This window comes from Ovis aries, chromosome X, assembly GCF_016772045.2.
Source record: "Ovis aries strain OAR_USU_Benz2616 breed Rambouillet chromosome X, ARS-UI_Ramb_v3.0, whole genome shotgun sequence".
In the NCBI taxonomy this organism is placed as follows: domain Eukaryota; kingdom Metazoa; phylum Chordata; class Mammalia; order Artiodactyla; family Bovidae; genus Ovis; species Ovis aries.
The window spans coordinates 119,679,374-119,704,149 of record NC_056080.1 but is presented as its reverse complement, the minus strand read 5'-3'; the positions used below and the strand labels follow the sequence as shown (position 1 = coordinate 119,704,149).

Below are 24,776 nucleotides of genomic sequence, written 5' to 3'. Positions count from 1 at the left end.
AATACTGGAGTGGGTAGCCATTCCATTCTCCAGAGGATCTTCCCAACCCAGCGATCAAACCTGATTCTCCTGCATTGCAGGCGAATTCTTTACCAACTAAGCCACCAGGAAAGCCCCAATTATAATAAGGTGTGGTAAGTTTCAAGAGAGAGGCAAGCACTTAGGAGCACAGAGGACTGGCACATAATCTACTCTGGGTGTGGTGGAGTCAAGTAAGTGTCCTTACAGGAATATGTATCTAAACATCCTCATAGATAAGGAGTAGGTGTGTGCCTGGGGAATTTGAGGAAAGGATTTCTCTTCAATGGTAATTGATGAAGCAAAAGCAAGTAAGTGAGAAATCTTAATGAATTCATGGATCTATTATGCAAGTGGTTTGCTTTGGCTGCAGTATACCAGTACATTCCCAAGTGGTGCAGTGGTAAAGAATCTGCTTTCCAATGCAGGAGATGCAAGAGACTTGGGTTCAATCCCTGGGTTGGGAAGATCCCCTGCAGCAGGAAATGGCAACCCACTCCAGTATTCTTACCTGGGAAATTCCATGAACAGTTGATACATAAGCATGCCTTCTGAGTTCTGTTAAGACTTTGGACTTAATCTGATAGTAATAAATGGTACTGACAGGAGAAACTGATAATCATTGACATTAGTGAAGCAGAAGATTGAATGTTGAAAAAGCATTCAACAGCCAAGAGCCTCGTGTGTCAATGAAGGAAAGGCATGGGGCAAGCAAGACAAGAACTGAAATGCATCTGGAAATAAGAAGTAATTAGTGATCATGGTCAGAGATGGCAATGGCAAGCCACTCCAGTACTCTTGCCTAGAAAATCTCATGGACAGAGAAGCTTGGTAGGCTGCAGTCCATGGGGTCGCTACTAGTCAGACACAACTGAGCGACTTCACTTTCACTTTTCACTTTCACGCACTGGAGAAGGAAATGGCAACCCACTCCAGTGTTCTTTCCTGGAGAATCCCAGGGACGGCGGAGCCTGGTGGGCTCACACAGAGTCGGACACGACTGAAGCAACTTAGCAGCAGCAGCAGCAGTGACCATGGTAAAGGCAGTTATATGTGTGGACCCATTATTGAAGTTCGGTTGTACAAAGAAGGGTCAAGAAATGGTCTTTGTCCCCTTCTTGCTAAGAAAAGAACTCACAGAGAGGAAAGGGTTAAAAGTACAGAAGAGAAAGGTGAAAATTGTATAAAAAAAGATCCCTGAAATAGCAATAGGAAGGTATGGAATCTAAAACAAAGGCAGAGAGATTGAACTTGAATTGATAGAGGGCTAGTTTTTCCTCAGACAAAAGCATGGATGAAGATGCAAATCAATGTATGTATAAAAGACGATGAGGTAGATGGAGGAGAGGTTCAGACACACCTGGTGGCTCTTATTTTCTATGTTAAATAGGACCCAAATCCACCTCTTGAGAATAAATGTGCAATAGCTGAGTAGAAGACTTAAGAGAAGTGACCATTTGCAACAGCCAACAAAGAGGGCATAAAAGAGCTGAAGGAAATCCATCTGAATAATGACATGTAGAATGACCTGGTTAGCTCCTATTCATTTATTAGATCTCAGCTCAGATGTCACTTAGAGAAGCTGATGTGCATCCTCTGTTACATGCTTTTAGAGCACTAACTACTTTTCCTTTAAAGACTTATAATGGTTTTAACCTTATATTTATCTAATTAACTTCTACTTCATTAGACAATAAAGTCAATGAGGATTAAGTAAGTAAGTGTTAGCCGCTCAGTCGTGCCTGACTCTTTGCAACCCCATGGACTGTAGCCCACCAGGTTTCTCTGTCCATGAGATTTTCCAATGAGCATTAGGGAGTATGTTTGCTTTGCTCACTATGATACCTTTTAACCCTTAGTTTCCCGTCTCTAAAACGTGAAGAACATTAATCCTTTTCTACATGTGTATGATATGGATATAGTTAGCTTAGCACCAAACTAGAATTTCAGATATAAGAAAGCAGGAACTTCAAATTATTCCCTGTTGTATCCTCAGTACCTAGCACAGTGCATGACACAGTGGATGCTCAATAAATATTTGCCTACACAAGTAAAAAAAAAACATGGCAGGACACCAAATCTCCTGACTTCCATTCCAGTGCTCTTCCCACTCTACCACAGCTACCCATACCAAATGTTTAATATGTTGTAATTAATATATATGCATATATTATTATTATTGTTTTACTCAAGAAGAAAGTGAAGTTCTGAGAGATTAATTATCCCATGAAAGTTAAACAGCTAATTAGCATGTGGAATCAGAATTCAGTTCCAGGTCTTCCTCGCTCCTAAATCTGAGTTCTTTCTGTAATTTCACACTGCTGCTAAGATATTAAATGATGAAAGACTTAATACATGAACTCTCCCAGGGGTATGTGCATTTGGAAGTCCTTCCAACATCTCCACTGGCAAAGATAAACAAAACAAGCAAAGTAATCATTTAGAGGTAAAATCTCAGGGAAAGTGAACGTGATGAGTCAATGAAGATGATATTTGTGGACAGGCACCTGTCAACTGCTTTGCAAATCATATCATGTAGGCACTTGCCTACCTACTGTGACTCTATGTTATCTATCTCCCCAGTATAAATCTTGAGCCAACAGAAAAAATGAAAGACATAATTCCAAATCTTCTCAGTATTGTCTCCATGAGACTATAGAAGAAGCATGGAATAATGGGAAGAGCCCAGACATTGCAGCCACACAGATCTAAAAAACACACTTCAGCTTTCTGTACCTAAATTTTTTTACCTATAACATGGAAGCAGTAATACTCGGGGTTTCAGTTCAATTCAGTTCAGTCGCTCAGTCATGTCCAACTCTTTGTGACCCCATGAATCACAGCACGCCAGGCCTCCCTGTCCATCACCAACTCCTGGGGTTCACTCAAACTCACGTCCATCAAGTCAGTGATGCCATCCAGCCATCTCATCCTCTGTTGTACCCTTCTCCTCCTGCCCACAATCCCTCCCAGCATCAGAGTCTTTTCCAATGAGTCAACTCTTCGCACGAGGTGGCCAAAGTACTGGAGTTTCAGCTTCAGCATCATTCCCTCCAAAGAAATCCCAGGGCCAATCTCCTTCAGAATGGACTGGTTGGATCTCCTTGGGAAATACTTAAATGGGATGAAAGTAGAGTGAAAGTGAAAGTCACTCAGTTATGTTTGACTCTTGCGACCCCATGGACTGTAGTCTGCCAGGCTTCTCTGTCCATGGAATTCTCTAGGCAAAAATACTGGAGTGGGTTGCCTTTCCCTTATCCAGAGGATCTTCCCAACTCAGGGATTGAACCTGATATCTCACATTGCAAGTGGCTTATTTACCGTCTGAGCCACCAGGGAAGCCCAGCATATTGGGCATGAAAACCCAATTGCTATTAGTTGTCTTCAGCTTCTCCCATATCTAGGAGCCACCTCTTATCAATTCTTTGGAGACACTGAAAAATATATCAAAGGGAACAACAATCTATTTCACCGCAACTTCTCCAAGTTGTAGAAAAGTACAGGTGATATTTATCCGATTGTCAAAAAAAAAAAAAAATACCCTGAAGGCAAGTTTTTCATTTACAGGTAACATCATAGCATCAAAAAAATTAAGAATCCAATAGTTGTTCTGTCTCTCTTTTGTTTAATCTTATTGTTTGAATAATCATTTCAAACATTTCTACTGCCTTTCACAACATTAGGCAGAGTCAGGACACCTGGTTCATTTTACAGATGAAGAAAAGACAGAGAGGTGGGAGGATGTCCATCCCAAGGTCACAGGACTATATGGGAGGATCTAGAACTGAAAACTCGATCTCTTAGTCTTTTGTTTATTATTTAATAACAATAAGAAATCATTTATGAGATTAAGTCTTAAACACTCTAAAAATTCTGTATATCAATAAAAATTTGACCAAAGACAGCTGATAGACACCCTGTATTCATGCCCTAATTTTATATATCTTTTTACATATTCAAAAAAGAAAGATAGTCTGGAAGCACCCAAAATGAGGGCAATGTATAAAAGTGATAGTCACATTTAAGTGTTAACTATATATTCTTTCAAAAGAAGACAACATCAGATGCATAAAATGCTAGTTGACTTCAGAGCAAAAACAGTGAAAATTGGAAATTTTATTTTAATAACTTACTATATATGTAACCATAATATTCAAATAAATGATATCATCATATATAGAGGTATGCATGCTCCATACATTAAATCAAACTGTCATATAAAATAAATCATTCATTTTAAAGGAGCGCTATGGTTATTTCTAAGCTTAAGAGAGAAAAGTTACAGTGAAGTGGAAAATTCACATTTATAGAAAAAAAAATCACACAGAACTCGCAGAAAACCTCTTAATTCTAAAATGCAACTATCTTTACCATTTCTAATGGACCAGGTTTGCTTATAAAAGGTATGATTTTTTATATAAAAGAAAAGCTAATAAGACGAGAATAATAAAAATTAAAATCAAGTGTTATTTACTCCGATTATCCATCACCTATTAGTTAACTTCATGTAAAATATTACAATATTTCCACAGATTAATATTGTCAAGTCAATTTTTGCCACAAAAAAGAATTATGAGCCCCTTTTAAAAGAAGTGAATAAAGTGAAACAAAAAATTATTCAAAATAGCTTACCTCTAATCCCAACACTCCCTCCCTCAAATTTAAGTTCCAGACTTACTACAAGCAAATAATGTGTCCAGCTTTAATTGAATTCTTCTGCAACGTCACTAAAATCTGTCTCAATGAATAGTTTTCTAGCTTAACAGATTTTAAATGACCTTAGAACTAAAGTCTTATCCACCAAATGTACTGTCATGAGAATATGTGAATTCAAACAGGTCAGCATTCAAGGTTATATTTGTCAAAAGATTCAGAGGAAATCACAAAGGTCATCTGAATGATTTTCTTTCCCTTTTAATTAGTTCCTTATATGGCATTGCAGTATGCCAATGTTATTTTACTATGTGACTCACCACATTGGGAATTAAAAGATAAGTAAGTGATTAAACTTAAATATGTGATTGCCAGGACTATGTTGTTTCCTCAGAGTGCTTTACTGTGTTGAGTTTCAAATATCTTTAAGTATGTAAAGAATCATAGATGGACAAGGAATCAGGAAACCTGGATTCTACTCTAGACTCTCTTTCCCACAGTCAGCTAGGTGACCTTGGGCAATTTCTTTAACTTCTTTGGCCTCAGTTTCAAAAAAATTTACTGAATGGAACCTCAAAATTCATCTAGTCTAACTTTCAATTCCAAGCAAAAATTGCCTCTGCATTTCCCCTAAGAAACAGTCAGTTTCTCAAATGTAAAATTGGCAGTTAGAACTAGATGATGACTAAGGTTTTCCCTCATTTCTAATATTCCCGGTGTTGTAATTAAAACTCAGTAAGTGTCATGTATATTTTTTCCCATTGAAAGTTTTTCAAATAACCCTTTACATAACCAAACAAGATTTTATGTTAACCCAGACAAAATTAAGAAACTCAGATCACCATCAAGTTGGCCCTCATCTTTCAAGTCTCCACAGTTTTTAATACACTTCTGATTTTATCTCCATGACCAGGAACTATGCAAAACTATAAGAAGCTTGGATACTTTTGATGTTTTTCGAAAGTAGATTAAATGGTGACTGATTTATTCCAAAATAAGAATGAACTGAGATTGGATTCAGTCTATATACCATCTAATATTCCAATGGATAAAAAGTATCTTTCTTGCTTTGGAACACAGGTTCAGACTTGATAACTTCTCTCAGATAACAAAGATATATTTTACATTAAATATATGAATAAACAAATAAAAAGCAAAGAGTCTGACTGAAGAGGGGACCGTGGATTACAGTCTTCACTCCATTACTAACTTTGTTTTACCTAAGTCTTTTTCCTTTTTTATTCATTTGCATAGTTAATGCTTCCCCTTAAATTGAAGTTGAAGATGGAAAGAAACAGAATTGTTCAGGGAATTTGGTATTTGCTTTTCAGATGTCAGCTAGTTTGGTTCTTTTGTCAGAAATTACTTATCAGGCCTACATGAGGAATTTTATAATCAGAATTTGCTGACAAGATGATAAGGAAATAGAGACCTAGATTCAAAATCTTTCTTTTCCCTGTGATCACAATTCCAATTAATTAATTTATCTTCTACTTTAAAAAAACTCTCTAGGAAGTTTTCAAGCTTCCTGTTTCCCCCAAATCTTCTGGCCCTTGCAAATACTGTATTATACTATGTAGTATAATGGAGAGGTACAATTAAAGAAATAGAAGTATAATAATATCTTAGCATAACACAGCACATTTATTTATAGACAGACAAACTGTCAACTACAAATTGGCACTTGCCATCTACCTCTACAAGGATTAAATCATGTGCTGCTACAGCTGCTGACTTTCAACAACACCTGAAAGGAGCTCAGGGCAGAGAGCAGAAATGAGGCACCCTGCTCTCTGCCCTGAACTCCGTTGGCAGGACAGGTCTTCAGATAGATATTTTTAGGAGCTGATTTTATGAGCCCAATTCTTGTATCTCCTCATATCTAGAAAATCACTAAAATCATTAATGGTGACACCTGTTTATCGTGACTAGCAGTCACCTACAAGAGACTAGCAGAAACTTTTGTAAAAAAATATGTGCTTGATTACATGTACTTCCCCTTCACCAAAATCACATATTTTAGACCTTCCCCTCTACTTCTTCGGAGCAGTTTCTCAGAGCTATCTGAGGTGCTGTCTCTCAGGCTATAGTCCTCATTTTGCCTGAAATAAAACTTAACTCACAACTCTCACACTGTGTGTTTTTGTTGGCAAAACCATAAATCAAATGTCATACCTTGGTGCCCATAGGGGATTAGTCCCATGATCCCCACATGGATACCAAAATCCATGGATGTTCAAGTCCCTTATATAAAATGGTATAGTCCAACTGGCCCTCCTTATCTGTGAATGCAGAATACCCATATCTGGAGGGCTAACTGTATAGTTGATAAAATGAAGTTGGAAACAATAATGCACCATGCCTCAGAAATTAAAGTTGGTTAGATTTGAACTTCTACTTTGATTTGATAGCTTAGTCAGTGAAAGCATAGGCTTAGCTTTGCTCTTTGGTGTGAAGGGAAAGACACCAAAAAGACAACTCATTTTAATATACTGAAAGTCCTACTTGATGGCTTTCTAGTGACATCAATAGAAGTTGCCAGTTATACTTTGTATGCTTATACTTTAGCACTCATTACTCTGACCCAGATACAAAGCATGTTGCAATTCCTGAAAAAAAAAAAAAGAGAGAGAGAGAGAGAGAATTTGGGAATAAGCCTAATTGGTGTAGAGAAAGGAAGTGGGACAAGACTAGTTGGAGCAGTCTCCCACTACTGAAAGTTATCCTATACCAAAACGAAAAAAGGGTATAAACCCACATTTGATGAAGGTCAGGAAAGTGAAAGTGGAGAGTGAAAAAGTTGGCCTAAAGCTCAACATTCAGAAAACGAAGATCATGGCATCCGGTCCCATCACTTCATGGGAAATAGATGGGGAAACAGTGGAAACAGTGTCAGACTTTATTTTTTTGGGCTCCAAAATCACTGCAGATGGTGATTGCAGCCATGCAATTAAAAGACGCTTACTCCTTGAAAGAAAAGTTATGATCAACCTAGATAGTATATTCAAAAGCAGAGACATTATTTTGCCGACAAAGGTCCATGTAGCCAAGGCTATGGTTTTTCCTGTGGTCATGTATGGATGTGAGAGTTGGACTGTGAAGAAGGCTGAGCACCGAAGAATTGATGCATTTGAACTGTGGTGTTGGAGAAGACTCTTGAGAGTCCCTTGGACTGCAAGGACATCCAACGAGTCCATTCTGAAGGAGATCAACCCGGGGATTTCTTTGGAAGGAATGATGCTAAAGCTGAAACTCCAGTCCTTTGGCCACCTCATGTGAAGAGTTGACTCATTGGAAAAGACTCTGATGCTGGGAGGGATTGTGGGCAGGAGGAGAAGGGGACGACAGAGGATGAGATGGCTGGATGGCATCACTGACTCGATGGACGTGAGTCTGAGTGAACTCCAGGAGTTGGTGATGGACAGGGAGGCCTGGCGTGCTGCAATTCATGGGGTCACAAAGAGTCGGACCTGACTGAGCAACTGAACTTAACTGAACTGAACTGAGGGTCAGTGTAACCCAAGGGACATGAAATGAAGAGGTACATCAAAGCCTCAGAGCAGGGAAGTTTCTAAGAACAGTTGGGATAAGGTCATTCTTCTGAGAGAATTGGTCAAGGTGATACAAATGATTCTGCAAGCAGTCAATCCCTGAAAAGCGGTCAGCAAAACCTAGGCCAAAGATTTAGGCCTGGATCCCAATTTCAACAGAGACACAGAAAAAGAACTAAACTTCAGATCGGAACCAAAGTCCAATTAAACAGCCAGTAGCAGATGATGGGGTAAGAGAGAAAATCTAAAGCCTGAGCTTACAAAGTGTCCCAGGGGCCCAGATCAATTTCAGAGGCATAGCACACATTAGGCTTTTTCCAAACCTCCACCTGCTAAAACAGAATGGTTCTTATTGGGTCAAGAGTATGTCAGAACTGAGCCTTCATAGGCTGATATTACTAAGATAGACAAGTACTATCCATGAGCTCTTTAGCAGGAACGTATTTTTTGTTGCTGTTCAGTTGCTAAGTTGAGTTCAACTCTTTGCAACTCTATGGACTGCAGCATACCAGGCTTCCCTCTCCTTCACTATCTCCCAGAGTTTGTCCATTGAGTCAGTGATGCCATCCAATCATCTCATCCTCTGTCACTCCCTTCTCGTCCTGCCCTCAATCTTTCTCAGCATCAGGGTCTTTTCCAATGAGTGGGCTCTTCACATCAGGTGGCCAAAGTACTGGAGCCTCAGCTTCAGCATCAGTCCTTCCAATGAATATGCAGGGTTGATTTCCTTTAACATATTTATTACCTTATTTATTCCATTAGCACCCTGAGATAGTTAAGTAGATAAGATTTCAGTTTTAAAAATGAATGTCATTCAAGTTTCAACAGGTTAAATTACTTCCAGAAATCAAACATTCAAGAAAAATAAAACTTGGGTAGACCTCACAACTAGTCCAGTGCTTTTCCTGTAAAACTACTTCTGGGATTCTTCCTGATACCTCAGCAGCTAAAATAGCTGACTGGCAGGGGTCATGATATCTTTTTCATTGTGTAAAGTTACGCAACTCCCACCAAAACAGGAAATGGGAATTCTTGAACTTTTGATAAAATGAGGCAATTAGCAAAGACATTATTTAATGTGCCATAGTATTATTTTCTTTGTAATGCTAAAAGACATTAAATAAGCATGAACAAGAAAAATAAGTATTTGAAAATAATTTAAATAACCATTGAATATGTAGTTTATATGTACAAACACATACACTTTCTAAAAAAAAATTCTTTGAATTTGAGAACAGTTTTTAAACTTTCAGGCAAATGTCAAACTTCTCAGGTTCTGTGGGGATTTTTTTAAAAATCATAACACCCCAGAAAACTGACTTGAAAAGTTATTTGGTAGAGTTGACATGTCTACAGAAAAGCAGTGTGCTATAAAGAACATACTCTGTGAGACAGACAGCATCTAGACTGCCTGCATTCCCCTGAATCCAGTTTTTAATACTCTAAAACCAGCTATTACTCATTTGTGAACTCCAAATTCCTCTACAGACTACCACAGATTCAACAGCAAGATACCAGAGCTAAGATTCTCAGGAAACCCACAAAAGCTAGGAAATACAATTAGCGTCATCATGATGCAGTCACCAGATCAACACCACACACACTTAAACACAGACACATAGACTGCCAAAGGTCAGTAGTACAAGATTCTGTTTTCTATTCACTCACATTTATTCAATGGTTCATATAGCAATGATGTGCCAAGCACTGCTCTAGATGTTTAAGGTATAAATGTGAGTTAGATACTATCTCATGTAGCTCACACTCTAGTTAGAGGGACAGAAACTAGAAACTTGACAATTATAGTTCTGTATGATAGGAACAGTACACTACGACAGAATAATTGGCACCTAAGGAAGCTAAGAGGAAAGAACTCATTCTATATGTGTTGTGGAAAAGGTGAGTGTCTTTAAGAAGAGATGGTTTGGGGGCGGGGAGTAGAGGGGTTGGCAAGTAGGTAGGAGACTGACGCTCCTAATATATTTGCTCTTTGTCCCAAGTTCTTGGCACAAGTTTCCTAAGACTCTTGGGATTTACTGAGTGAAAGGAGTGTCTTCTGTATTTTTAATGATCTCCTATCAGCCAAACTTGAGCTTATGCTAATGAGGTGATGATTGGTGAGCCCCCACTTAGCTCAGGATGAGGGTTGGTTGTCAGAGGAACCAACCTTTAGATTAGAGGTTGGAACTATCATCCCCATCATCTGAGCTCCTGGGAGATGAGAGGGGGCTGGAAGTTGAGTTCCATCACCAAAGATTTAGTCAGTTATGCCTAACTAATGAAACTTCAATAAAAACTCCTAAACAACTTGGCGTGGAGAGTTTCAAGGTTGGTGAGCACATCAAGATACAAGGAAGTTGACACACTTGGAGAGAGAATAAAAGCTCCATGAATTGAAGCACCCCTACCGCCATGAATACCTTGCCCTTTTACATGTCTCCCACTTGGCTGCTCTTATAATAAACCATTAATAGACAGTACAGTGTTTTCCAAAGTTCCTTGAGTCATTCTAATGAACTATCAAACCTAAAATGAGTCATTAGGACTTTCTGAATTTACAGCTGGTTGGTCAGAAGTACTGGAACTTTTGACTGGCATCTGAAGTGGGGACAGTCTTGAGGGATTGACCTCTTAACCTGTGGGGTCTTTGCTAACTACAGATAGCATCAGCATTGAATTGAATGGTAGGATATCATTTGGGGTCAAAGAATCTGAGACTGAATAATCAGTTCATGTTAGAAAGCACTACAAACAGGTCAACTGTCTTTTTAACCATTTCTTTATGAGTTATCAGTTCAGTTCAGTTCAGTCGCTCTGTCATGTCCACCTCTTTGCAACCCCATGAACTGCAGCATGCCAGACCTCCCTGTCCATCATCAACTCCCAGAGTCTACCCAACCCCATGTCCATTGAGTCAGTGATGCCATCCAACCATCTCACCCTCTGCCATCCCCTTCTCCTCCTGCACTCAATCTTTCCCAGCATCAGGGTGTTTTCACAAGAGTCAGCTCTTCACATCAGGTGGCCAAAGTATTGGAATTTCAGCTTCAACATCAGTCCTTCCAATGAACACCCAGGACTGATCTCTTTTAGAATGGACTGGTTGGATCTCCTTGCAGTCTAAGGGACTATCAATAGTCTTCTCCAATACCACAGTTTAAAAGCATCAATTCTTCAGTGCTCAGCTTTCTTCATAGTTCAACACTCACATCCACACATGACCACTGGAAAGACCATAGCCTTGACTAGACAGACCTTTGTGGACAAAGTAATGTCTCTGTTTTTTAATATGCTGTCTAGTTTGGTCATAACTTTCCTTCCAAGGAGTAAGCGTCTTTTAATTTCATGGCTGCAATCACCATCCACAGTGATTTTAGAGCCCCCCAAAATAAAGTCAACCACTGTTTCCACATCTATTTGCCATGAAGTGATGAGACTGGATGCCATAATCTTAGTTTTCTGAATGTTGAGCTTTAAGCCAACTTTTTCACTCTCCTCTTTGACTTTCATCAAGAGGCTCTTTAGTTCTTCTTCACTTTCTGCCATAAGGGTGGTGTCATCTGTATATCTGAGGTTATTAATATTTCTCCCAGCAATCTTGATTCCAGCTTGAGTCATACAGCTCACTATTTGCAAAGGCCTAGGTCTTTCAGGAAACTTGTCAAGATAATGTTGTTTGATAAACTTTAGCAAAGATTTTTTGTCAGCATCCATTTTCATATTCTTCCTGTTAGTAATGGAATCTTAGGAGCTCTATCTGTGTGCAAGGCTTCTGAGCCAGAGACTACATTTCCATACTCCTTCACAGTTAGGTATGAGAGAAATTTAGACAATGATATGCAAGCAGCAGTGATGTGTGTGACCTTTGGTCATATTTTGACAAGAAAACTCTTGTCCTCTTCTTTCTCTCTCCTCACTAAACCAGTTGACTACACCACAGACATGATAATGGGAGCCAATTTGACCACATAGACAAAGTCACCATACTAGGAGACAGCAAGCAACAGGCAGAAGGACCCTCAGGCTTGGATGACCTCCTGCAGCAGTGCTGCATGCCCACCTTTGGTCTGTTGCTTGAGCCATAATATTTCAAGGTCTCTTGATTATCACAACTTACTGTGTAACCCTAAATAACATAGGGATAAATCCTCATTAAAGTACAACTGAATTCACAGCTGCACTACTTACAATAGCCAACACATGGAAGCAAGCCAAGTGCCCATCAACAATGGACTGGCTTAAGAAGATGTGGTATGTATAAACAATGGAATATTGGCCATAAAAAAAGAATGAAATAATGCCATTTGCAGAAACATAGGTGATCTAAAGAGTATTATGCTTAGTGAAGTAACTTAGAGAAAACAAACACTATATGAAATCACTTATATGTAGAATCTGGAAAATAATACAAATTAATTTATGCACAAAACAGAAACAGATTCACAGACATAGAAAACAAATTTATGGTTATGAAAGAGAAGGGAGGGAGAGAAAAATTCAGGGTATGGCACTAACAGATACAAACTACTATACATAAAATAGATAAACAATAAGGATTTACTGTATAGCACAGGGCTTTATAACCTTTATCTTGTAATAACCTATAGAAAAAAAGAGTCACTATGCTGTACACCTGAAACTAATATTGTAAATCAATAATACTTCAATTTTTCAAAATACAATTGATATTTCTTAATGTGTTACTCTTCCCAAAGGTATCTGCACATGGAATCTAAAAATCAAAGAATGCATAAATTCCAAAAAAATAAATATGCCCTGAAATGATAAGAGGAAAAACATAGACATGAAATAGACTTCACAATATTAGTTCCAACATAGTATAGCATCTGCTATCAAGCATTTTTTCACATTTCTAAATTCACTATTGTTTAAGAATATTGAAAGATAAATAAAAGTAGAAATAATATAATGAAACTGCATGTACCCATTATCTAGATTCAACAATTATCAAGATAACATTTTTATTAATCATATCATGAAAACTGATATTCCTACTTTCAAAGGTAAGAAAGTATCATGTTCAGAGACACTGCCAAAATGCTGAAACTAATCTAAAAATCATAGTCTAACACCCTTTTTTACAGCCAAGTAAACTAAAGCCCTGAATACAGAGATGACCTAATCAAAGCCATTTAGTCAGTAACAGCTGGTATAAGAAACAGTTTCCACTTTATCATACTGATATTTAATATTAAATACTGTTTAATTTATTTGAATCTTTTGAAAATAACTGATGAAACATGGTAAAGCCTTTTTCCCATAAATTCATTAAAACAGACTATTCTCCAGATGAGTCTTTTCTACCTAAAATATTTTTCCTAAGAATACAAGTTACAAAACAACTCTTCCACTTATCCCCTTTTACATCTAAATGTACTATAATAGAAACAGTTCATCAATTAAGAGTTCAGAGAAATAATCATATAGAATTTTACTGTAAAATCATGACCTTTCCGGATTTGTCTCTTGATAATGCTAAGACAGGAATAAACACATGATGAACTTGTTAATGAACTACTAACAGGAAACCAGAGTTTACACATGTGTATCCTTGGATTGAGTCTCAATAAAGTTAGGAAGTTAAGTCCCAGCTGGAGACCGGACAATCAGCAGAAAATTCCTACAGCCATGGCACAGCATATGTTAGAAAAAATAAAGATCAACAATAGATTTTAATTTTCTCAAGTTGTCATTCTAATACTGGCACAGGGGTTTTAAAATGCTTAAACAATTCCTAAACTGGGTTTCAAAACCATTTCACCTATTAATCTTTGCATTTCATTTAGAAGAAAACTATAGGTCTTATGGTTCATATTTATTGCATATTTAACAGTTGGCTTCAAAGTGGTTATATTGCTTGAAAAGAGAACAGCTGGATTATTTTAACTAATATTGAGAAGATCTTGAGAATTATATTTTAGATTGCCAGCATATCTTTGAAGAAATGCTTCATTTCTCTCCTCAGACTGTGACCTACTTTCTCCTTAGGTTGCTGCTCCTGCTGCTAAGTTGCTTCAGTCGTGTCCGACTCTGTGCGATCCCATAGACGGCAACCCACCAGGCTCCCCTGTCCCTGGGATTCTCCAGGCAAGAACACTGGAGTGGGTTGCCATTTCCTTCTCCAATGCATGAAAGTGAAAAGTGAAAGTGAAGTCACTCAGTCGTGTCCGACTCTTTGTGACCCCATGGAGTGCAGCCTACCAGGCTCCTCTGTCCATGGGATTCTCCAGGCAAGAATACTGGAGTGGGTTGACATTGCCTTTTCCGTCTCCTTAGATTACCATCATTCATTCATTCAGTCAATCATTTATTTGGCAAACATCGAGTTCTGTGTTAGATAAGCAGCATACAACAATGAATGAACGAATTCCTGCCCTCACTGAACTTATATGCCAGTGTTAGAGATAAACCATAAAACAAACAAGCAAAAATAGGTTAGGTAATGATAAATGCCATACAAAACATAAGAGGCAGGTTAAGAGGCTAAATAGTGATGGGTGGAGTGAGGGAACAAGGCTATTAGAAAGGATGATTAGGAAGGCCTCTTTGAGGAAGGAACTGAATAAAAAGGTGGAGGGAGTCACGAAGATAACAGCAGAGAGTGTTTCAGGCAGATGGAACAACAAGTACAATGGCCCTAATGAGGGACTGTCTCTGTGGGTTGGTAGCAGAGTAAGCAAGAAAGAAAGTAAGAAGAGGAAAGGTCAGAGAGGTAGAGGTGCAGTTTGTGTGGTGCCTCCTAGGCCGTTTTAGACTTTGGCTTTTGTTCTGAGTGAGATGGGAGTCACCGAAAGATTTTGATCAGGGAGTATATGAAATTAGTTGTATCTTTGATATAATTCCAGCTGCTGAATAGATAATAAACTGGAAAAGGAAACAGTTTTCTAGTAATTTTCTAGCCAAGAGATATTAGCAGTTTGTACTATGATGGTGGAAAGTGCCATATTCTGAATATATTTTGAAGGTAGGTCTGGTGTGATCTTCTAAAAGATCAAATGTGGGGTATGTGAGCGAGAGGGTAATCTAAAATGATACCAAGGATTCTAGTCTAAGCAATTAGGTAAATGATGATGCCATTTATTGAAAGGAGGCACACTAGGGGAGGAGCAGGCTAGGCATAGGTATGAGGAATTCAATTTTGGACATGGTAAGTGAGTTGTTCATTAAACTTCCAAGTGAAAATACAGAGTGGACAGTTGGATACACAAGTCTAGAATATAGGGGAGAGCTCAGAACTAGAGTTAATGATACATTGCTGTTGTTTTAGTTATTAAGATGTGTCCAACTCTTTTGCAACTCCATGTACTATAGCCCACCAGGCTCCTCAGTCCATGGGATTTCCCAGGCAAGAATACTGGAGTAAATTGCTATTTCCTTCTCCAAGGGATCTTCCCTGACCGGAGATTAGACCCATGTCTCCTGCATTGGCAGGTGGATTCTTTACCGCTGAGCCACCTTGGAAGCCTTAATGATATATATGTGGTCCTTAAAGTTCTGAGACTGAGAATGAGACTGTCTGGTGATTGTATTTTTAGATTGTGTAGCAGGTTGAGGCATGGGTCATTCTAGAGAATTACCACACAATTGCAAAAGATAAACATTTGGTGATTGAAACAACTATCTAATATCAGTAGATAAACTAATTGATGTTCACTGGTTTTAATCTTTATGTCCTTTATTCTCAAGTACAAAAGTATATTCAGTCCTCTTTTAACTTATTCTATTTTAAATAGTCAAGGTCTCAGCACTATTAACACTCCACTGCTAATCACTAAGCTTCTAAAAGTCACAGTCTTATTCACTTTATAAGACTCCTTCTTACAAAGCTCTTTTCTAGAACTTTTCATTGCCTGGCTAGTGGCATTACCACATTAAAATATGAAACTTTCTTACTTTAAGACACCTCATTTCCATTATTTTCCATTTAAGTTCGAAGACCAATTAATAATTTTTGTGCTCTCGTGACAACTAGGGGGCAACAAATGAAAATTTCCCTGAAGAGAAAGTTGTACAAAGACTCATAATTTCAGGACTCAAAAGATATCTTTAAAAAAATCCTCAAAATTTATCAAATTATACACAGTAAATATGTACAGTTCTTTGCATATCAATTATACTTCACTGTTGCTGCTGCTGCTGCTGCGTTGCTTCAGTCGTGTCTGACTCTGTGCGACCCCAGAGATGGCAGCCCACCAAGCTCCCCTGTCCCTGGGATTCTCCAGGCAAGAACACTGGAGTGGGTTGCCATTTCCTTCTCCAGTGCATGAAAGTGAAAAGTGAAAATGAAGTCACTGAGTCGTGTCCAACTCTCAGCGACCCCATGGACTGCAGCCCACCAGGCTCCTCCGTCCATGGGATTTTCCAAGCAAAAGTACTGGAGTGGGGTGCCATTGCTTTCTCCACACTTCACTAAGCTGTTAAAAAAAATTTTTTTTAATATTTCATTCTGTATCACTGGATTGTTGTGCTGACTTTCTGTTACTACTAGTTTCAACTGATCTCTCTCGCAGATTCCCATTAATCCTTGTGTATTCGAATGTTGAGAGCAAATTATATACCATCTTCCTTGGTTCTGAGCTGCTCTCTAGCATATATATGTGACACACATTTAGAAGAAGACATAGATTAGCAAAGAGAAATGCAGATATACTTAGAAAATTAATCACAACAGCTTCAGATCTTCGTATACTGTCTGAGAACATTAATTCTGGAGTCATACTGCCTGGGTTTGAATTTCAGCACCATTACTTATTGGTTGTGTAACTCTAGAGAATGTACTAAAACATCTTCATGCCTCACTTTCCTCATCTTTAAAATGGAGATAGGAATAGGTCTCACGTCACAGAATTGTGAAAGTGAAAGTCACTCAGTTGTGTCCGACTCTTTGTGACCCCATAGACTGTAGTCCATGGAATTCTCCAGGCCAGAATACTGGAGTGGGTAGCCTTTCCTTTCTCCAGGGGAATCTTCCCAACCCAGGTATTGAATCCAGGTCTCCCACATTGCAGGCGGATTCTTTACCAGCTGAGCTACAATGGAAGCCCAAGAATACTGGAGTGGGTAGGCTATCCCTTCTCCAGCAGATCTTCCGGACCCAGGAATCAAACTGGGGTCTCCTGCATTGCAGGTGGATTCTTTACCAACTGAAGCCCTTCACAGAATTGTAGCAAGAATTAAATGAATATGTATAAAGCATCTACTATGTGCTTGGCACACAGTAAGGCTATGTGTGAATTGGGTGATAGAAGATTTTGATCAGAAGGTTGGGCAAGGGTTGAATAAAACAAAGCTCTATCTGTCCATTTACTTGTCAAGATTTACCCCTTGCCACCTATTGGGGTTACAAGCCCCATATGGGAAAGAGGCAGGTATGTGTTAAATATTTCACATTTGCACAGTATGACTCATTCTTATCTTGAGTATTTTGCAAAGTAGAGACTGCTGCTGCTGCTGCTGCTGCTGCTAAGTCACTTCAGTTGTGTCCGACTCTGTGCGACCCCATGGACTGCAGCCTACCAGGCTTCTCCACCCATGGGATTTTCCAGGCAAGAGTACTGGAGTGGGTTGCCATTGCCTTCTCCAAAGTAGAGACTAGGGCTGCTAATTTTAGTGATTTGTAAGGAATGAGGGTATACATACATAGATGCACATATGAACAAAATTTTTAAAAAATCCTAGAAGAGGGAAGATAAACATAATAAGAAAATATGAAAAGGGAAGGAAATTGGAGAGCAAGAATTGCTAAACCATCAAAGACCTCATTCCCACAATTGGCAACTATGCCTAAGCTGTCTGTTTTTTTTTTTTTAAGTAAGAGGAACAATTTTCCTTAAATGCTTAATAGAAATCTTTTAAGTTTCACTAGTGATATCAAAGAGGCCCATCCTTCAGAGAAAATGTAGCAAAGAGTGTCTCAAGATGTAACATTTACAGATAATTATAAGTTCCTAAACATTAAATAACAATAACCAGATTCCTTCCTTAGTTTATCAATTCCATATGCCAGAGTGGGCTGCAGAATCTCTGAGACCCAAAAGATAGAATAAAGGATTGTAAGGAAGCCAGTGTGAAAAAGCAGCTATCATTTCCACTTCTTCCTAAAGGCTGAAAAACCTAAATTAGGAGAAAAGCATAAAGATATATTTCCTTCCCTCAAGAAGCTGATAGTCTAGTCCAGGAAAGGTAGAGAGGTGACAAGACAAATGGAATGCAGTCCACTAAATACTAACTGATAGAGAGAAGCATTTTTTTTTTCCATATGGGTCTACGGAAATCCAGGCAGTGAGTTTCAGTGAGGGGATGATGTCTGCGTGGAGTTTTAAATGAGAAATAGGAGATAAATGATAAATAGGAAGTCTCACTATCTTCTCCTTGGATTATTGGAAGTATTCCCTATCTTCCCTCTGACCCACCCTCTCTGGCACACAAGAAAAATATGAAGAAGGACTTGAGTTGTCTAGGGAGGGAGAAATTGAGATGGGTCCAGCAAACATAGTTTTTATTTAGAACAAGGTAGCTTGATTGTGTATAAATTTGGGCCATATGCTTTTTCTTTTATTTTAACATTGGCCTTCCACATTACCATGAGTCTTTTAGAGTGACACACTATTTGACAATTTTCATCTGCTATGTTATCCAAATACTTAATGACACAGATTCTAATTCCAAGCTACACAGATGCTCCCTTACTATGGACACCTTAGAAAAAAATTCAATAGCTGTGAACATTCTTTTTCATAAGGTTTGGTGAGATTTGTTGTCGCCAATATATACCACACTTAATTTCTTTTTCTTTTTTTTTTTTTAGTTTTTATTTTTTAAATTTTAAAATCTTTAATTCTTACATGCGTTCCCAAACATGAACCCCCCTCACACTTCCCTCCCCACAACATCTCTCTGGGTCATCCCCATGCACCAGCCCCAAGCATGCTGCACCCTGCGTCAGACATAGACTGGCGATTCAATTCTTACATGAGAGTATACATGTTAGAATTCCCATTCTCCCAAATCATCCCACCCTCTCCCTCTCCCTCTGAGTCCAAAAGTCCGTTATACACATCTGTGTCTTTTTTCCTGTCTTGCATACAGGGTCGTCATTGCCATCTTCCTAAATTCCATATATATATGTGTTAGTATACTGTATTGGTGTTTTTCTTTCTGGCTTACTTCACTCTGTATAATTGGCTCCACTGCTGGGCATACACACTGAGGAAACCAGAATTGAAAGAGACACATGTACCCCAATGTTCATTGCAGCACTGTTTATAATAGCCAGGACATGGAAACAACCTAGATGCCCATCAGCAGATGAATGGATAAGAAAGCTGTGGTACATATACACAATGGAGTATTACTCAGCCATTAAAAAGAATTCATTTGAATCAGTTCTGATGAGATGGATGAAACTGGAGCCACACTTAATTTCTTAACTATCATCTGTGATATTTAATGAGTCAAATTCCTATGATAACAACTTTCTTTATTTCCATGCATGGTAAATCAGTATCTCTCCCTTCTCCTCCTTAGCCCATTATGAGACCCAAAAGAAAAAGGTCATTTCTAAAATCATAAGAAATATCTTCTATATGAGTCTCCCTCTGCCATGGTACTCTTCCTGTGTCCTTCATTTTTAAAGAACATGTTCTTCTAAATTCTCTCTCTCTCATAAGCCTGTCAAACTTCCGTGAATCTAGTTTCTTATCACTCACAGACATACACACACTCCTGAGACCTCCCCCAAAACCACCAAAATAGAGAAAGATTTAGTGATGTGTATTAAGAGCACTAGACCATGAGTTAGGGAGCCTGAATTTTGGCCCTAATTCTACTATTGTTACATTGAATACAAATTTACTTTCTCAGGACCTCCATTTCTTCAACAGTAAAATAAGCTTGATGACCTACAAAGTCATATTCAGTTCTAATTATTCTCCAAAAATTCTTTAAAATAAAATTTGCTTTGTTACAGATACATTTACTTTATACAATTTTACTATAAATTTTAAGAAAATTAAAACTTACCTTTTCAAATGTGTGAGATTCAGTCACTTCTTGTGAATTGTTTCCACAAGGCCTATGAAAGAAGAGTACTATGAGTTAAAAGCAAATGAACTTATAGACAAAAGATATTAAATGTGGTAACCTCTTGGTGATATCTATGGAAAGGAAATTATTCAAATAAGTAGTTTGCTTTTACTAAATGCTTAAGGCAACAGAACTTGTGTGGACTGGCATAGTTCACATTATTTTCCCTCCTTCTAATGAGTGATATTAATACTAATCACCACCAATGAAATAATTACTACTGACACTGTAAAGAAACATACTGAAATATTATTCAGGCCATCATTTATGTTTTGAAATGAGAGGAAACTATTAAAGATCTCAACTTGCTTACAGAAGTTTGTTTTTTTTTAATCACTTAACCAATAGTTTAAATGCAAATCATGCCAGTACACTCCAACATTATTTGAAGTCAACATGATTCCAAAAGAGCTAGTGCACCAAATGTAGTACTACAGAAGAATCCTTGGAGTCACTAGGTCTTGCTGCTCCACTCAAACCATCATAGACAGATGAGACTTTCTCCTATTTATAAAACTCTTTAGAGAGAAGATTCCACAACTTTCCTCAGGATCCATTTCCAATATTTCACAATCAAGTTTCCTCCTTAAGGGTGTAACAAAAATCTTCCATGCTTTCTTAAGTTTATTTAGCCATCTAAGAATAAAGAAACCATTGACTATCCTCTGCATCTAAGTAACTGATATTTTAAGATAATTATTAAATTATCCCTCAGGCCTCTCTTCTCTGAGTTGATGAACACTGTTCCTTCAACATTCCCCTCAGAACACATCTCTTATGTCCCATGACCTATTTTCTGTTACTCTAGGTAAATGCCTTGCTTCAGAATTTTGGTAAGGCCTGCCTGGATTTGAGTTTCTCTTTTTATGTTTTACACTCTAAAACTCTTGAATTTACATGGAGTCTATAGTATCTGCTCCTTACCTAAGATTTTCTCTCTCAGAATAATATTAAGCAATTGCCAATATCATCCAAAATATAGCTGTATAACCACAGTGCACAAAACATAAATTTTTTAAAAAAATGTAAAAGTCCTAATTTAACCTCAAAAATAAGGCAATATAGTTTTAGCTTTGTGATATCCTGTCCAGAGGTCAAGAATTATTCAAGTGGTATTTCTCAGGAAACAAATGTTTAGACTCTTGGGAGGAAGCCAGAAATCTGGAGTGGGTGATGTGGTTCTTGGCTCCCTAATTCTTATGTCATCAGAGAAATATTTTGGCTGAGCACTGAATACTTGTCCTCATTTCCAGACCATTTCATTTTGTGAAGTTAGAGAATTCTATAATGCATCCCATGCATTTTTATGGTCTAATTGCCATGTTATATATTTGGAATTTGAACTTTTGGAGTGTATGAAGATATTGTCAATCTAAAAGCTGTCTTCCTATATATTACACAATAACTAATGCCTCTCTAAGGTCTGGTTCAGTACCTGACTTACTCTCTTGGGTTCTTAAGCATCTCCTTCTCAATAAGACCAACACTATGCCCACTCTGTTTAAAACTGCAACCTGTACCAATCACTCACACACACACTCGTGCATAAACACATACCACACCTACTTCTATATTTCAAAGCATGCATTTCCTTTTAATATAAAATATCATTTAGTGAGTTGTCATTTATTGCTTGTTTCCCTCCTCTAGACTGTAAGCTCTATGTAGCAGTTATTTTTGTCTGTTTTGTTCCTGATGATGACCAAGTGCCTATAACTAGTACCTGACACACATTATGTGCTCAATAAATATGTCCTAAATGAATGAATGAGTTGAACAGTCCCTGAGGGATAGTGAGTATACAGATTGGCACTATGACATGCTCTATTTTGATATATTATTGAAGGCATCAAACATCAGTTAACTCATTAAGTTGAAAGCTCACAGTCATCCCGCCTCAGTACTAACGTGCTCTATTCTCTGTCGGGAATGCTTTTCTGTCACACCAGCTTATTATTCATAACTGAAGTGTCACCACCTCTGAAAGTCCTTCCCTCACCACCCGATGTCAATTAGACACCAACACAGCCTGAGAAAGTGATTGCCAGTCACTATCACAATGCCAGTCACTGTTTTAGTTCCTTCATTATATTGTAACATCTTATGAAAAAAAAATCAACTTTTTGGCCATACTCGCCACTACCTGAGGTTATATTATTGGTTTATTTATATATATACTTGTGTAAAATGTGCAAGCTTTGTGAGATCAGCAGTATATTCCCAGCATCAGGGTAAGAGTAGGTAATTTGTCAATACTTGATGAATGAATGAATAAATTATTAATTTGTAAAAATATAAATCATGAAGTTGAAAACAGAAATGACAAGGACTATTCATCCAATTGCAAAATATTATTGGATGTTACCTTCATTTATTTATTTCAAAACATTTATTCAGTGGTTACAAGTTGTACTTCATCATTTATATAGATAAATATATTCATATACACAGTCACATATGTATTATCTGTAAACACTTAGGGCACACATGTACGAAGCAAAAGGAGTAAAGGAGAATAACACAAGAAAAGTGAAAATAAAATGGAGACAATCATGGGTTGATTTGAGAAGTAGGAGTATAATAAGTGGTTTTGGGGTAGCTGAAAAGAGTATTAAAATGTTCCAGAAGAAAATATGATTAAAGCATAATCAGAAAATATCTCACCTGGATTGCTCATGAAACTTAACTTTGATCAGGTACACTTGGTCAGCCTCACTCCACATAAACCTCACTTTTTTCATACTCCTGGGAACTCTACCTATTAAAAACCTGAGATTTTAATATCAAATTCCTTTCTCCCAAGGTGCTACATCTCCCCAGTTTCATTAAACTCCCGTAGTTTGTTTCCTCACATTCAAAAAAAAAAAAAAAACACCCAAAGGCATTTGGTTACCTTAGTTAACAAAATAGAAATGATAAGTATTTAGCTCTTGGTTTTTCAGTGGTGGGTGCGCAATTAACATCTGCTAAATGGAAACAGAAGAATATAGGAATATAGACAACATTAAAAGGCAGCCTGATTTCTATTACTAAATAGAAAAGTTTTGTCATGTGATCTTAGAAAATGAACATTTTATTTATAGAAAGTTAAGTATTAGAAAGGTAAGTTTTAGACTTACCTTCTCATGTGACTATAAGCCTTCATATTCTCTGGCAATGAGTCTGAAACTAAATGGGGGAAGTTGTCCCAATGATTTCCCTTTTGTGCTTTCCACTTATCTCTAAATGATTTCTTTTTAAGTAGAATTGACTAAAACAAGAACAAAGGGAATGCTGACACCACTTGGACTACAGGAAGCATTTGGAAATGGGAGGCAATGTCTACATTTCCTTCTTTCTCCTTTTCAGGAAAACCCCTGTAACATTTACAATATGTTCATTTAAACAATTTGTTTGAACAACTGGAGGAAAGTGTCAGCATTCTAAAGGCAAAACACACTAAAAGGCATTTATTTTAATTTTCAGGACACAGTTAACATTTTATCCTCTGTCATTTTCCTTTTATAGTTTTTTATTAAGCTTCCAAAGTAGTTTATATTTGAAAAACAAGATGAACACATCAGAGCAATACATAGCTCTAAATTTCATATTTATTTTTACATGTGAGTTTCATAAGAAGCCACTGAGATAAGAAGAACAGGAAATATTCACTCCATTTTCTAAAAGAGGAAAATAAAAAGTTCATTTTCCAAGATCACATGACAATAATTTTTCTATTTGGGAATAGAAACCAGACTGCCTTTTAATGTTGTCTACATTCCTATATTCTTCTATTTCTATTTAGCAGATATTAATTGAGCACCTACCACTGAAAAACCAAGAGCTAAGTACTTGATACAAACATAAGATATAGTTTCTCTCTCCTCAAGGAAATTAGTATTCAGTACAGAAAACAGAAATTTGTGAGTACCAGGACCCAGGAGAAAGGAGCAGTGACCCCACAAGAGACTGACCCACACCTGCCCAGGAGTGTCCAGGAGTCTCCAGCAGAGGCATGGGTCGGTGGTGGCCTGTGGCAGGGTTGGGAACAGGGAGTGTAGCAGTACATACATGGGATCTTTTGAAGGAGGTCGTCATTATTTTCATTACCTCCACCATAGTTTGGCCACAGGTAAATAGCAGGGAGGGAACACTGCTCCACCCATCAACAGAAAATTGGATTAAAGATTTACTGAGCATGAACCCGCCCATCAGAACAAGATCCAGTTTCCCACTCAGTCATTCTCTCCCATTAGGAAGCTTCCATAAGCCTCTTTTCCTTCTCCATTAGAGGGCAGACAGACTGAAAATCACAGAAAACTAACCAATCTGATCACATGGATCACAAGCTTGTCTAACTCAATGAAACTATGAGCCATGCTGTGTAGGGCCACCCAAGATGGACGGGTCACGGTGGAGAGTTCTGACAAAACGTGGCCCACTGGAGAAGGGAAAGGCAAACCATTTAAG

General features: G+C 37.9%; 1 protein-coding gene across 2 annotated transcripts in view; it reads right to left on the bottom strand.

The window, feature by feature from the left end:
• The window catches only part of IL13RA2 (interleukin 13 receptor subunit alpha 2), a 97,248-nt gene extending 73,746 nt beyond the window's left edge, over window positions 1–23,502 (bottom strand). For both annotated transcript variants that reach the window (XM_060408465.1, XM_012107504.3), the window contains exons 1-2: window positions 23,447–23,502; window positions 20,265–20,316 (exon numbers count right to left, since the gene is read on the bottom strand). In XM_060408465.1, the coding sequence (XP_060264448.1) occupies window positions 20,265–20,316; window positions 23,447–23,472 (78 nt within the window). In that variant the 5' untranslated portion in view covers window positions 23,473–23,502. The remainder of the gene's footprint in view (window positions 1–20,264; window positions 20,317–23,446) is intronic.
• Window positions 23,503–24,776: the final 1,274 nt, after the last annotated feature.